This window comes from Anabrus simplex, chromosome 2, assembly GCF_040414725.1.
Source record: "Anabrus simplex isolate iqAnaSimp1 chromosome 2, ASM4041472v1, whole genome shotgun sequence".
Taxonomy (NCBI): Eukaryota; Metazoa; Arthropoda; class Insecta; order Orthoptera; family Tettigoniidae; genus Anabrus; species Anabrus simplex.
Genome location: NC_090266.1, coordinates 1239752722 through 1239765139, shown reverse-complemented (window position 1 = coordinate 1239765139; position 12418 = coordinate 1239752722). Strand labels below are relative to the sequence as shown.

The 12418-nt window shown below is 38.9% G+C and overlaps 1 protein-coding gene across 2 annotated transcripts in view; it reads right to left on the bottom strand.

Moving 5' to 3' along the window:
* Positions 1–3294: 3294 nt before the first annotated feature.
* Positions 3295–12418, bottom strand: part of chas (chascon) — a 920317-nt gene continuing 911193 nt past the window's right edge. For both annotated transcript variants that reach the window (XM_067142274.2, XM_067142275.2), the window contains one exon: positions 3295–10883. In XM_067142274.2, coding sequence (XP_066998375.2) covers positions 9653–10883 — 1231 coding nt within the window. In that variant the 3' untranslated portion in view covers positions 3295–9652. The remainder of the gene's footprint in view (positions 10884–12418) is intronic.

The following is a 12418-nucleotide window of genomic DNA, read 5'->3' as shown; positions in this document are numbered from 1 at the left end:
CACCTGAACCATTGTACAGTTACTAATGGGTGCCCATCCAGATCATGGTCATTTTTGATCGAATTATAAAACATAGCAGCTGTTTTCAAATGACATCTTTTGGTGCTAAGCAAGTCATCCAGCCCGGCTTTATGCCAACTTTCAAAGTACAAGGTCAAATTTAGCATCCCATAGGCAGTTTATTGCCAAATGCTTATCAAAATCCTGGATTTTTGTAGATTTACTTTAATGCTACGGCTAATGAATTAAATGAAGCATTGCTTACATATTTTGATGCAGAAGAAATAGAGTATAAATTGCTCGACACGGTATTACAAACGGACGATGCTGTCAATTATCCAGTAGAATTCCTAAATACTCTTAATCCTCCAGGATTCCCATCTCACAAACTTCGTTTGAAAGTAGGAGCACCTGTAATATTGTTACGTATTCTCAAACCACCTAATTTGTGCAATGGCACTAGATTACCTGTGACGGGGTTAAAAAAATAATAGAAGCTACTATTATTACAGGAGAATTTCATTTAACAGCGAACTCGGAATACACGTGAAACTTTTCAATTCCGGCCGAAACACATCATTTATGTTCATGTCTTACATTTCTTACGAAAGTCGATGAACCCATAGGGTTGGTTCGGTGGACTTCAAAAGAAAATGGGAAATAAAATAATATAATGGGACTCAACTATGACGCGAGCGAAGCCGCGGGCAAAGCGCTAGTTGATATATATAAGAAAACATAAAGGTCCAATACTACTACTACTACTACTACTACTACTACTAATAATAATAATAATAATAATAATAATAATAATAATACATTCGAGATGAAATAAAATATTACATTACCAATTTCTGACCGCTTACATCAATGTTACACGGTATATTATATCCAGGAATTGTTATGATAATAAATAACACGTATGTACTCATAAAATGGAAAGTACTTGGACTGTCTAGAAATCAAGACGCCGAAACCGTATTCCTGTAGTACTGTCAAATGATATTCTGGCCTTCTGGAATATTTCAGACAATCAAGCTTAAGAGCAATAAACATCCCAGGAATTTAACACTTTCTTCACAGATAGAAAGTGAACCCCCCTGAGAGGGCATATATTGAGCACAATTCAAACAGAATATTAAAAAGAATTTCCGATGACGAAAGGTCTTGTCCGTGGTCACATTCGAGATGGAATAAAAGATTACATTACCAATTTCTGACCGCTTACATCAATATTACACGATAGATTATATCCAGGAATTGTTATGATAATAAATAACACGTATGTACTCATAAAATGGAAAGTACTTGGACTGTCTAGCCTCGAGCTAGCAAGTTGTTCGTTTAATCGCTACATGCTACCCTACATGCTGACAGATGCTACCAAAATAAGAAGCAAAGAAATGCATGGGCACGATCGTATTCTGTACTTTCAAAAGTCATAAATATAGATGAACCGACAGACATTGGGTCTGAACAGAAATCCTCGCTCTTCGTAAGTTCGTCCATGTTGTCGCATTAAGCCTAAGTCGCTCAACAAACAGACCACTACCAGACTCAGACTATGAAGACCAGCGAAAACTGTGGGCATTTGCATTGGTGAGATATACTATAATGTTCAGTACCGCGGTATGGCGCACATCAGGAGGAACCTACCCCACTTCGAGATCAGTGTTGCTGATATTGAAAGTTTCTCTCATATGCACAATCTTAGCTGCTGGAGGAAGATGTGAGACAAGCATCTCCCTTCGAATACGGAGATGATCTTTTGGAGATAGGAGTTCCATTTTTAAAAAGCGGTCGCAGTCGTCATAGTTTAAGAAACGCATTTCACTAGCCTTGGCAGATTGATATGAAACAGAACCTTCTAGCTGAGACAGGAAGGCAATGGTAACCCCAGCTTTGCACGAAAACTGACGGTGAAACTGTTGGAGATTCAACCAGTCTTTGAGATGTGGGCTAGGTATACAATCTCCTTAAACACCCAGCTGCTACAGACTTGATGGGCACTGGCCTTCAAAGCGAAGCGACCACTGCTCAGCCCAAACACGTGGTCAGCGTGACGAATCCTTTCGGCCGTAATTCTTGGCTTTATATGCAGGGGCCGCCATTTCATGCTTACGCTGAATGGATCTCGAACTAGTAATCGGATCCACGTAAATATCGCTGATCTATCCAGGAATCGAACCCAGGGCCTTTGGGCGAGAAATAGAATCACTACTGCTTGACCGTGTCACAGATCTCAATATACATAAAAACGAATAATTTTACAGCAAGTCCTCAATCTGTAAGATCTATGACCCTGACATTACATGCGCCATCACACGTCCAATACGTGCAAATATGGGAACTGAAACACATATTGTACATGGGAGCCTGAACAGCTACGTAAGATGTATCTTTAATCCGCGATATGATGCTCTTATTATAAGGAGCTGTCGTACGCCCGCGTAGCCAGGATAGGGGGTTAGAACCCTTCCCCATGGAATTTTTGCAAAAGAAAATAACCAGATACTGGCAATAAACATTAAAACTAAATGAACATACAGAAACATAAGTGTGGAACCAACAGATCTGTTCTACCAGAGCTACGTAATGCCAAGTCTTGCGTCCACCTTCATTGTGTCACTCTAACCCCTATCGGCCGATGTAACATGTTATCACTTCTACACAAAATACTTTCCAATAATACTCCCTACTACCTTTCTTCACCTTTTCCTTACCTCTTGTCCTTTCGTGACCACAATACAAGATCTGGCTCCTCTGTTGCCATACTGCTGCTTCCAACCGCCCCTTCATAATCTCTGTGTCCAGGTCATTGAATTCGCTACCTGCGATCATTAGAGACAATCCCTCTCATCGCAAGTTCAAAGTGGCTTGCTGAGTCGATCCAGCTGACTTGCTGGATAATTGTTGAGAGAATGAAGGAATGAATGGATTACTGTAGTTACGTCATTTAAGTATGCTTTACTTTGTGTATTATAAAATTAAGGATTCTATTATAACTATTGTTATTGCTATTAACATTATTTGTGTTATTTGTACTTGTAATTATAAGTTATGTACATGTTAAGTGTAAGAGAGTCCAACATCGCCACCAATAATCTATCTATCTACCCACATGCATACATGATATCGTTGATGTGTCAGTGATGTTCACTTTACCTGTTGTGAGGAACCCTCTCAGATGAATTTATTCTTAATGACTCCTCCTTTCATGTCCTTTATTTCTTCAACATCATAAGTCTACAGCATAAAATAAAGGAACTCAAGTGAGAACGAAAAATACAATGGTAATGGTATTAAAACACTTTATTAGAAAGTACTATGTACTTCAATACAAAATTACCAAATACGTAGAGTATCATTTGATGTTACAATTGAAGCCATTGTATTTGTGTTCAGGTTCTACCATTATATTAGTCGAGGCACAGAAAGGCCTATCAGAATGTATTAATAACAGGTCTATTTAAAACTATATCTAGCGTAGATTAACTGATATCCGACAAATCTAGATCACAACTAATTACTTTAAAGGCTTTCATAAAATACACATGACTGTAGGTTAATTATTTGCATACAAATGCCCAAAGGAACATAAAAGTCCCTTAAGAGCAGAGGAAGTCAAATAGGAAGGTCAGAATTAGCTGTTTGAATTCTTAGCTTAAGATATAGGAAGTTGGTTGCATTGTAGTGACAATATACATTCAGACTGGGCTGCCGAATTAATTTTTGGTTTTCAGTTTAAAACAATACTATGTATAAATGCTTGGAAATAAACACTGCAGGAATGAAACAGTAATATTTATGTACAGTCAAATACTAGCGAAGTAACTTAAAGCTCATTCACGCCACTGTAATACCTGACAAAATATGAACTGTGAAATATGGGATGGTATGAACATTCAGGAGTCATTTATCATATAAAGATCGTGTCAAAAGTTTACACCACAACTGAATTAGAATTTCGATGATGATGATGATGATACAGTACTGATGAAAAGTGCTTGATGATTTATGAGAATAATAAATGGCAACACTAAGTAGGACTCCTCTGTGTGCAATTTGGATGGAAAGTTTTCCAGCGATTGTACTGACACAGTTAAGTACTGACTCTGCAGTATCCACTTCACTATTTTCCTGTCCTACGAACGCTTTCCACTCTGGATGACATATTCAACATTTTTTTTTAATATTTTGGATTTATACAGAACATTAAGCGTGTGCTAAGTCTAAAATCTGACAATATTTTGCTACTGAGATTTGGCATCCAGAAGTAAGCCATTTCTTATCTTGAAAGTGTTCCAGTTATGCCGTTATAAATTAGATAACACAATATTGTTTATATGGCATCGATAAAATATTTATTATTTGGCACTTCAAAGAACCATCCTTAGCTGTTCCTTAAGACACTGACACAGGTGTTAGGCGACTGATACTAACATATTATTAGGCTAGGTTTATCATCATTTCATTCCGCACCTAAGATTCAGCCTTTTTTTACGATCAATCCTCCAGATTGCTTTCTTCAACACCATCCACTTAAACTGACCTATAAAGCTTTATGCTCGAAGAATATCAATAAGCGTTATATTTCTTGGAAAAAACTTAAGACGATACGTGTACTGCATATTATAGATTATTTCTAGTATTTACAAGGTCAGGAAAGAAGCGCTTGTCGTACGGCACGTTTCTCGAGTTTGAAAAGTCTTTGGAGTTCAGAACGGTTGACATTACGTATGGCCATCATTGTTTCACTTAATAATCAACAGTTTAGAAACATTTACGGTGTAAACTACTTTTACAAGGCAATGTTGATGTTACAGACGGAAATCAGATGGAATACGTACTTTCGGAGGACCTACTGGTCAAAAGTGTCCCACACCATTGCTAATTAGGACTTCAGATTGGGAAGACGGAATCTTAATTACATGTCTCATTTACCTTTTCGTGAGTTTCAAACATTGTTAGGCCTGTTAGAATGTAATAATAATAATAATAATAATAATAATAATAATAATAATAATAATAATAATAATAATAATAATAATAATAATAATAATAATAATAATAAGAGAAAATCTCAGACACATTTAGGAAAAGACGATTGAAATTTTACGGTAATATTTTCAGAATAAGTAATCACAGATTGACCAAAAGAATTCAAAACCTTACACTATAAATGAAAGTAAAGAAAACTATTGCCTGCTCGAAGTTGGAAAAGATCTTCACGAAATAGGAATCACAGATGATTACACTGTGTTAGATAGATCTAAGTTCAGAATAGTAGTTGACTATCACAGATTTACACACCATCCAAGTATTGCCACCAACAAACCTTGGTCAGAAGATCATAAGAAAAGCCACAGCGAGAAGATGAGGATATTTTGAGAAGAAAAAGGCAACGACATCAGATAAATAAGTTCAATCGCGCTCCTCAGTTGGGCATAATGAAGAAAGAATCATAATAATAATAATAATAATAATAATAATAATAATAATAATAATAATAATAATAATAATAGCCGTAGTTTAAAGGGCATAACATCTAGGTCATCGGCCCTGAATAAAAATTAATAGCAATGATAAATCCTCCCTTGTGAGCCATGTGACCTTGCCGCGGTGGGGAGACTTGCGTGTCCCAATGATGCAGATAGCCGAGCCGCAGGTGCAAACATACCGGATGGGTATCTGTTGAGAGACCAGACTAAGGAATGGTTCATCGAAAGGGGAGTAGCAGCCTTTCGGATGTTGCAAGGGCGGCAGTCTAGATGAGTGAATGATATGGCCTTGTAATAATACTCAACATGGCTTAGCTGTGTTGATACTCCTACACGGCTGAAAGCAACGGGAAACTACAGCTCTAACTAACTCCCGAGGACATGCAGCTCTCTCTGTATGAATGATGTACTGATGATGGCTTCCTCCCGGGTAAAATATTCCGGAGGTAAACTAGCCCCCATTCGGATCTCAGGGTGGCGACTACACGAGAGGGGGCGATCATCAGGAAGATGGATACTGACATTCTGCGACTCGTAGCGTGGAATGTTAGAAGTTTGAATCGTTGTGGTAGGTTAGAGAATCTGAAAAGGGAGATGGATAGACTAAGTTAGATGTAGTTGGTATAAGTGAAGTACGTTGGCAGGAATAACAGGATTTTTGGTCAAGCGACTACCGAATTATCAACACAAAATCAAACAGAGGAAATGCAGGAGTTGGTTTAATAATGAATAAGAAGATAGGGCAGCGGGTAAGCTACTATGACCAGCATAGTGAAATAATTATTGTCGTCAAGATACACATCAAACCAATGCCCACTATAATAGTGCAGGTCTATATGCCTACTAGCTCAGTGGATGATGAGGAAACCGAAAGAACATATGAGGAGATAGAAGATTTAATACAATATGTAAAGGGTGACGAGAATCTAATTGTGATGGGAGATTGGAATATAGTGGTAGGCCAAGGAAGAGAAGGTAATACAGTAGGAGAATTCGGATTGGGACAAAGGAACGAAAGAGGAAGTCGGCTGGTTGAATTCTGCACTGATCATAATTTAGTCCTTGCCAATACTTGGTTCAAACACCATAAACGACGGCTTTATACGTGGACGAGACCTGGAGACACCGGAAGGTATCAAATAGACTTCATTATGATTAGGCAGAGATTCAGAAACCAGGTGTTGGATTGCAAAACTTTCCCAGGAGCAGACGTGGACTCTGACCACAACTTGTTGGTCACGAAATGCCATCTGAAGCTGAAGAAATTGAAGAAAGGGAAGAATGCAAAAAGATGAAATCTAGACAAGTTGAAAGAAAAGACTGTGAGGGATTGTTTCAAGGAACATCTTGCAAAAGGGCTAAATGAAAAGACTGAAGGAAAAACAATAGAGGAAGAGTGGATAGTCATGAAAAATGTAGTCAGCAGGGCTGCTGAAGAATTGTTAGGAAGGAAGAAAACATCAACGAAGAATCAGTGGTTAACTCAGGAGATATTAGACCTGATTGATGAACGACGAAAATACAAGAATGCTAGAAATGAACAGGGCAGAAAATAATACAGGCGATTAAAGAATGAAGTGGACAGAAATTGCAAGGTAGGTAAGGAAGACTGGCTGAAGGAGAAGTGCAAGGATGTCGAAGGTTGTGTGGTCCTAGGAAAGGTAGATACTGCATACAGGAAAATCAAGGATACCTTTGGAGAAAGGAAATCTAGGCGTATGAATATTAAGAGCTCAGATGGAAAGCCACTTCTGGGGAAAGAAGACAAAGCAGAAAGATGGCAAGAACATATCCAACAGTCATATCAAGGTGAAGATGTAGATAATTTGGTTCTGGAACAAGAAGAGGCTGTTGATGCTGATGAAATGGGAGACCCAATTTTGAGGTCAGAGTTTGGCAGAGTTGTGAGCGACCTAAATAGGAACAGGGCACCTGGAATTGATGACATTCTCTCTAAATTACAGACTGCCTTAGGAGAAACCAGCATGGCAAGGTTATTCCATTTAGTGTGCAAGATGAACGGGACAGGAGAAGTACCATCCGATTTTCGGCAAAATGTTGTTATACCCATTCCCAAGAAAGCCGGTGCTGACAGGTGTTAAAACTACCGCACCATTAGTTTAGTATCTCATGCCTGCAAAGTTTTAACACGTATTATTTACGGAAGAATGGAAAAATAAGTTGAAGCTGAGTTGGGAGAAGATCAATTTGGTTTCAGAAGAAATGTAGGAACACGTGAAGCAATCCTGACTTTACGTCTGCTCTTAGAGGATCGAATCGAGAAGGACAAGCCCACGTACATGGCATTCGTAGATCCAGAAAAGGCATTCGATAATGTTCATTGGACCAAGCTATTTAAGATTCTGAAGGTGATTGGGATCAGATACCGAGAACGAAGCATTATCTACAATCTGTATAAAAATCAGTCTGCAGCGATAAGAATCGTGGGCTTTGAAAAAGAAGCAGCAATCCATAAAGGAGTGAGGCAAGGCTGCAGTTTGTCCCCCACCCTCTTTTTCAATGTTTACATAGTACAGGGAGTAAAGGAAATCAAACAGGAATTTGGAAAGGGAATCACAATCCAAGGAGGGGAAATCAAAACCTTGAGATTTGCCGATGATATTGTTATTTTGTCTGAGACTGCAGAAGATGTCGTGGAGCTGCTGAATGGAATGGACGAAGACTTGGGCAAGGAATACAAGATGAAAATAAATAAGTCCAAAACAAAAGTAATGGAGTGCAGTCGAACGAAGGTAGGTGATGCAGGAAATATGAAATTAGGAAATGAAGTCTTAAAGGAAGTAGATGAATATTGTTACTTGGGTAGTAAAATAGCTAACGATGGCAGAAGTAAGGAGGACATAAAATTCAGATTAGCACAAGCAAGGAAGAGCTTTCTTAAGAAAAGAAATTTGCTCACTTCAAAAATTGATATAGGAATTAGAAAGATGTTTTTGAAGACTTTCGTGTGGAGCGTGGCATTGTATGGAAGTGAAACATGGACGATAACTAGCTCAGAAAGAAAGAGCTTTTGAAATGTGGTGTTACAGAGGAATGCTGAAGGTGAGATGGATAGTTCGAATCACAAATGAAGAGATACTGAATCCAACTGGCGAGATGAGATCGATTTGGCTAAATTTGACGAGAAGAAGAGATAGAATGATAGGACACATCTTAAGACACCCAGGACTTGTTCAGTTGGTTCTTGAAGGAAGTGTAGGTGGTAAGAACGGTAGGGGTAGACCAAGGTATGAATATGACAAGCAGATAACAGCAGATGTATGATACAGTAGTTACGTAGAAATGAAATGTTAGCACCGGATAGGGTGGCATGGAGTGCTGCATCAAAGGAGTCTGAGGACTGATGAAGAACAACAGTTATAAATACGTTGTAAATAATGATGGAATATTGATAAAACAGTAACCTGGTAGCTGATGCCTGGGATAAGGGACTTTTCCACTAAAATATACTAACAATAACGTATCATTAATATTCTCTTTTAAATGGCTCTATCATTTCATTGTTATAAAAAACGTATTCTACGCATCATGTATTTATTTAACTGTATCATTCTGCCTTAAGAAACAATACCACTGCTCTTCCTATCCATTATTGTCCTAAAGACTGGTCACGCCCCCCAGCCACATATGGATATGCATTCCGTAAGAAGAATCATCTTTGTATTCATTTTCCTGTGCTAATGTGTAAAAGATAATGAACCTTAAATACAGTATACAATAGGAGCGCGTAAATACGTCATGAACACGTACAGCGCGGTACGGTACATGTAAGCATAGGAGATGTGATGGACAAGTTTCGTAGTATGTGGCTGGGAGCCGTGACGGACAGAACGATTCTTAAGTGACGATACAGAGATGAAGTCCTAGTAGATGCTGCTGAATTCACTCATTATTATTATTATTATTATTATTATTATTATTATTATTATTATTATTATTATTATTATTATTATTATTATTATTATTATTATCGTTATTATTATTATTATTATTATTATTATTATTATTATTATTATTATTATTATTATTATTATTATTATTGTTGTTGTTGTTGAAAGTAAACGAGTGACATGATGGCCAGGACGGTACGTTGAGCAAGCTTGCACCACACCAGATGACATGCGCTTCTCTCATTTCCTAGTTGGCCGTACCTCAATCACGACTCCACCTGCTCCGTTGCGCGTTGGGTACTTCCCGTCTCCGGTATCCAGGTTTTGTGGACTGCCACTACCGAATCGACTTTTCGTTACAGTAGTAGTTTCGGATGACTCTATTGTTTCCGTGGACAGCCCACCTTTTCTCGGAATAGTTTTCTTGGAAAAGCTCTGGACTGTGTTGGTGACACTAGGCCGAACAGGGTCATCTAGTTTCGAAGTGATGCGTACCGTCTCCGAGTAATCATCATTACTGCTGCTCCCTCTTCTTGCACCATTGCTGTACGATGGAGTATGTGTCATACTGCTGCTGAAACTCGATTTGCTACCACAAGGAGATGTGACACGTTCACCTCCGTTCACCATACTCGGCCTAAATGGTGATCGTCCTCCATTACTTTCTGGTGGCGTGGCATTTGTACTTGAAGATCTGAAAGAACTACTGTAGTCCAGAACTCTGCTGTTTGATAAACCATTCTTCATAACGCGCCTATCGCTCTGTTTCAAGTCATTATCTTCGTCACTGCCGTGGAGAGTTTTGTACAATTCTGGAGCCTTATCCATCAGCTCACGCATGAAGAGCCTTTTCTTGGCTTCCTGAGCGCTCCCATATCCATTTGTTATTAAATTACTTGTGCTTTTGGAAAATTTGTTCTGGTGTTCTTGTTTCTCTTCTTTCTCTGTTGCAGTGCTGTCAGAAAGGTCTCTCTGGCTCCGGCTGATGCTTGCAAGTATTCCAGGACTTTTGAGAGGGGGAGGTGATTCATCAAGACGATGTAAGTGCGGATTAGATTTATAAATGGTTGACGTGTTACCAAAGTGGAAGGAAGGGCTGTCACCAGGCTCTCCAGCGTGGACGTTGAAGCTCTTGCTGCGGGCGAGATTTGAACGATACGTTCGAGCAGGTTTTGCAGGGCCGGTTGATGCAGTCACACCAAGCGAAGAGGGTGGTGGTGTAACGTTATTAATGATGGACACATTAATCATACTACCGGAATGTGGTTGCTTTGTACCTCCATTCTTTTGAAGGTACACTTGTTTCTTAAGGCGACTAGTTTGCGTATGCTCATCATAGAGTTTTCGCGGCAAGGTTTGTGCGGTGCGACTGTAGTCAAGAGTGGTTCCAGAAGTCACTTGTTCAGCAGGAGCCAATCGGCTAGTGGACTTGCTGAGACGACCCAAAGTACTACTGCTGCTAATATTTGCCCTGCAACAATAAGCACACACCCTGCATTAATTTCTGACAAGATAATGCAACACAGAAAGCACACTTGTAACATCCAAACATGCTTCACCGTTATTCCGTGGATGCATTAATTTTCGAGCCAAGTAAAACTCATCACAGTAAATTAATGATAATCACCACCAGCATTGTGGCATCAATCTTAAATAATAACTTCTTATAGGTGCACAATGCCTTCTATACAGTCTCTACTGTACTTTCTGGGACACACCCCATATTACTTTCTGACAAGACCCTTCAGCAGAAAGGACTAAAATCACCAGTTTAGGCATTTCTAGACGAATACAATAAAAGTCTCATTTTCTTTACAAAACTAGAATAAAGAAGAATTTAGTGGCTCAAGGAATCTGAGAAGCTTTGCCAAAGTTGCTATCACCCTGTTGGCTGAATGAAGTCATTCATTTCTGGAGTGCTTAAGGCGAGAACATATTGAATTCTCTACCTTTGTTAATTTTAACCTGATTTACACCAATTTTGCTGAGACAGTTAATATAATCTAAGATAACAATAGTTCAAAATCTGGTTTGAATTTAGTTCCAGGTTCCTGAGATATGACTCTTCTTAAAAAAGCGGTAATTTTCCAAAATGCTCATGATGCACCATTGTTTTGATTCCTAGTTGTTAACCGTAGCGAGGTCAAAGGAATAATTTACAATATTATGCTTGTTATTAATTAAAAGTTAATATTTTAACAACCTTTTTAAGGAGTAGCAAAGCATCTTAAAATGCATTTCTGAAAGTTATCAACCATTGTTTTTTAAATGGGTAATCGAAATTATGAGGAACGTATAGGTGATCAGGTCAAAATTGGCTTTTCTGGACCATTCCTAATAATGATTATGTTATTTGCTTTACGCCCCTCTAACTACTTTTACTGTTTTAGGAGAGGCAGAGGTGCCGGAATTTAGTCCTGCAGGAGTTTCTTTACGTGCCAGTAAATCTACCGACACGAGGCTGACGTATTTGAGCACTTTCAAAAACCACCGGACTGAGCCAGGATCGGACCTGCCAAGTTCGGGTCAAACGGCCAGCGCCTCAACCGCCTGAGCCACTCAGCCCAGCTGGATCATTTCTAATTCCAGAAAAAGTTTCTTTTGAGAAAAAACAAGGCTGGAGTGGGCGTACCCAGCCGGAGGGACACGCAGGTGTAGCTTATGTGTTCACAGGACATGTATTATCGGCACCCTTTTTCTGGATAGATTTACACCGTAGTGCTGAATCGGTAGACCTCGGCAATCTTCGAGATTCGTACTGGCAACCTATGAAACACAAACTATGAATCGCTTATGCATCGCTGTGCGACATCTGCGTACACATTACGAACTAGTACTGGTGTTGGTTACACAGCAAAGCCAAACTATAGAATTCATGCTAGGAACAATATTCGCATCGAGAAATGTTATATAATGTGTGTGTGTGACACAGTTGATGGCTTAAGATAATAACGGTTTAGAAACTTCATATCGATCGATCATATTATTGATTCAATTCAGATTTTA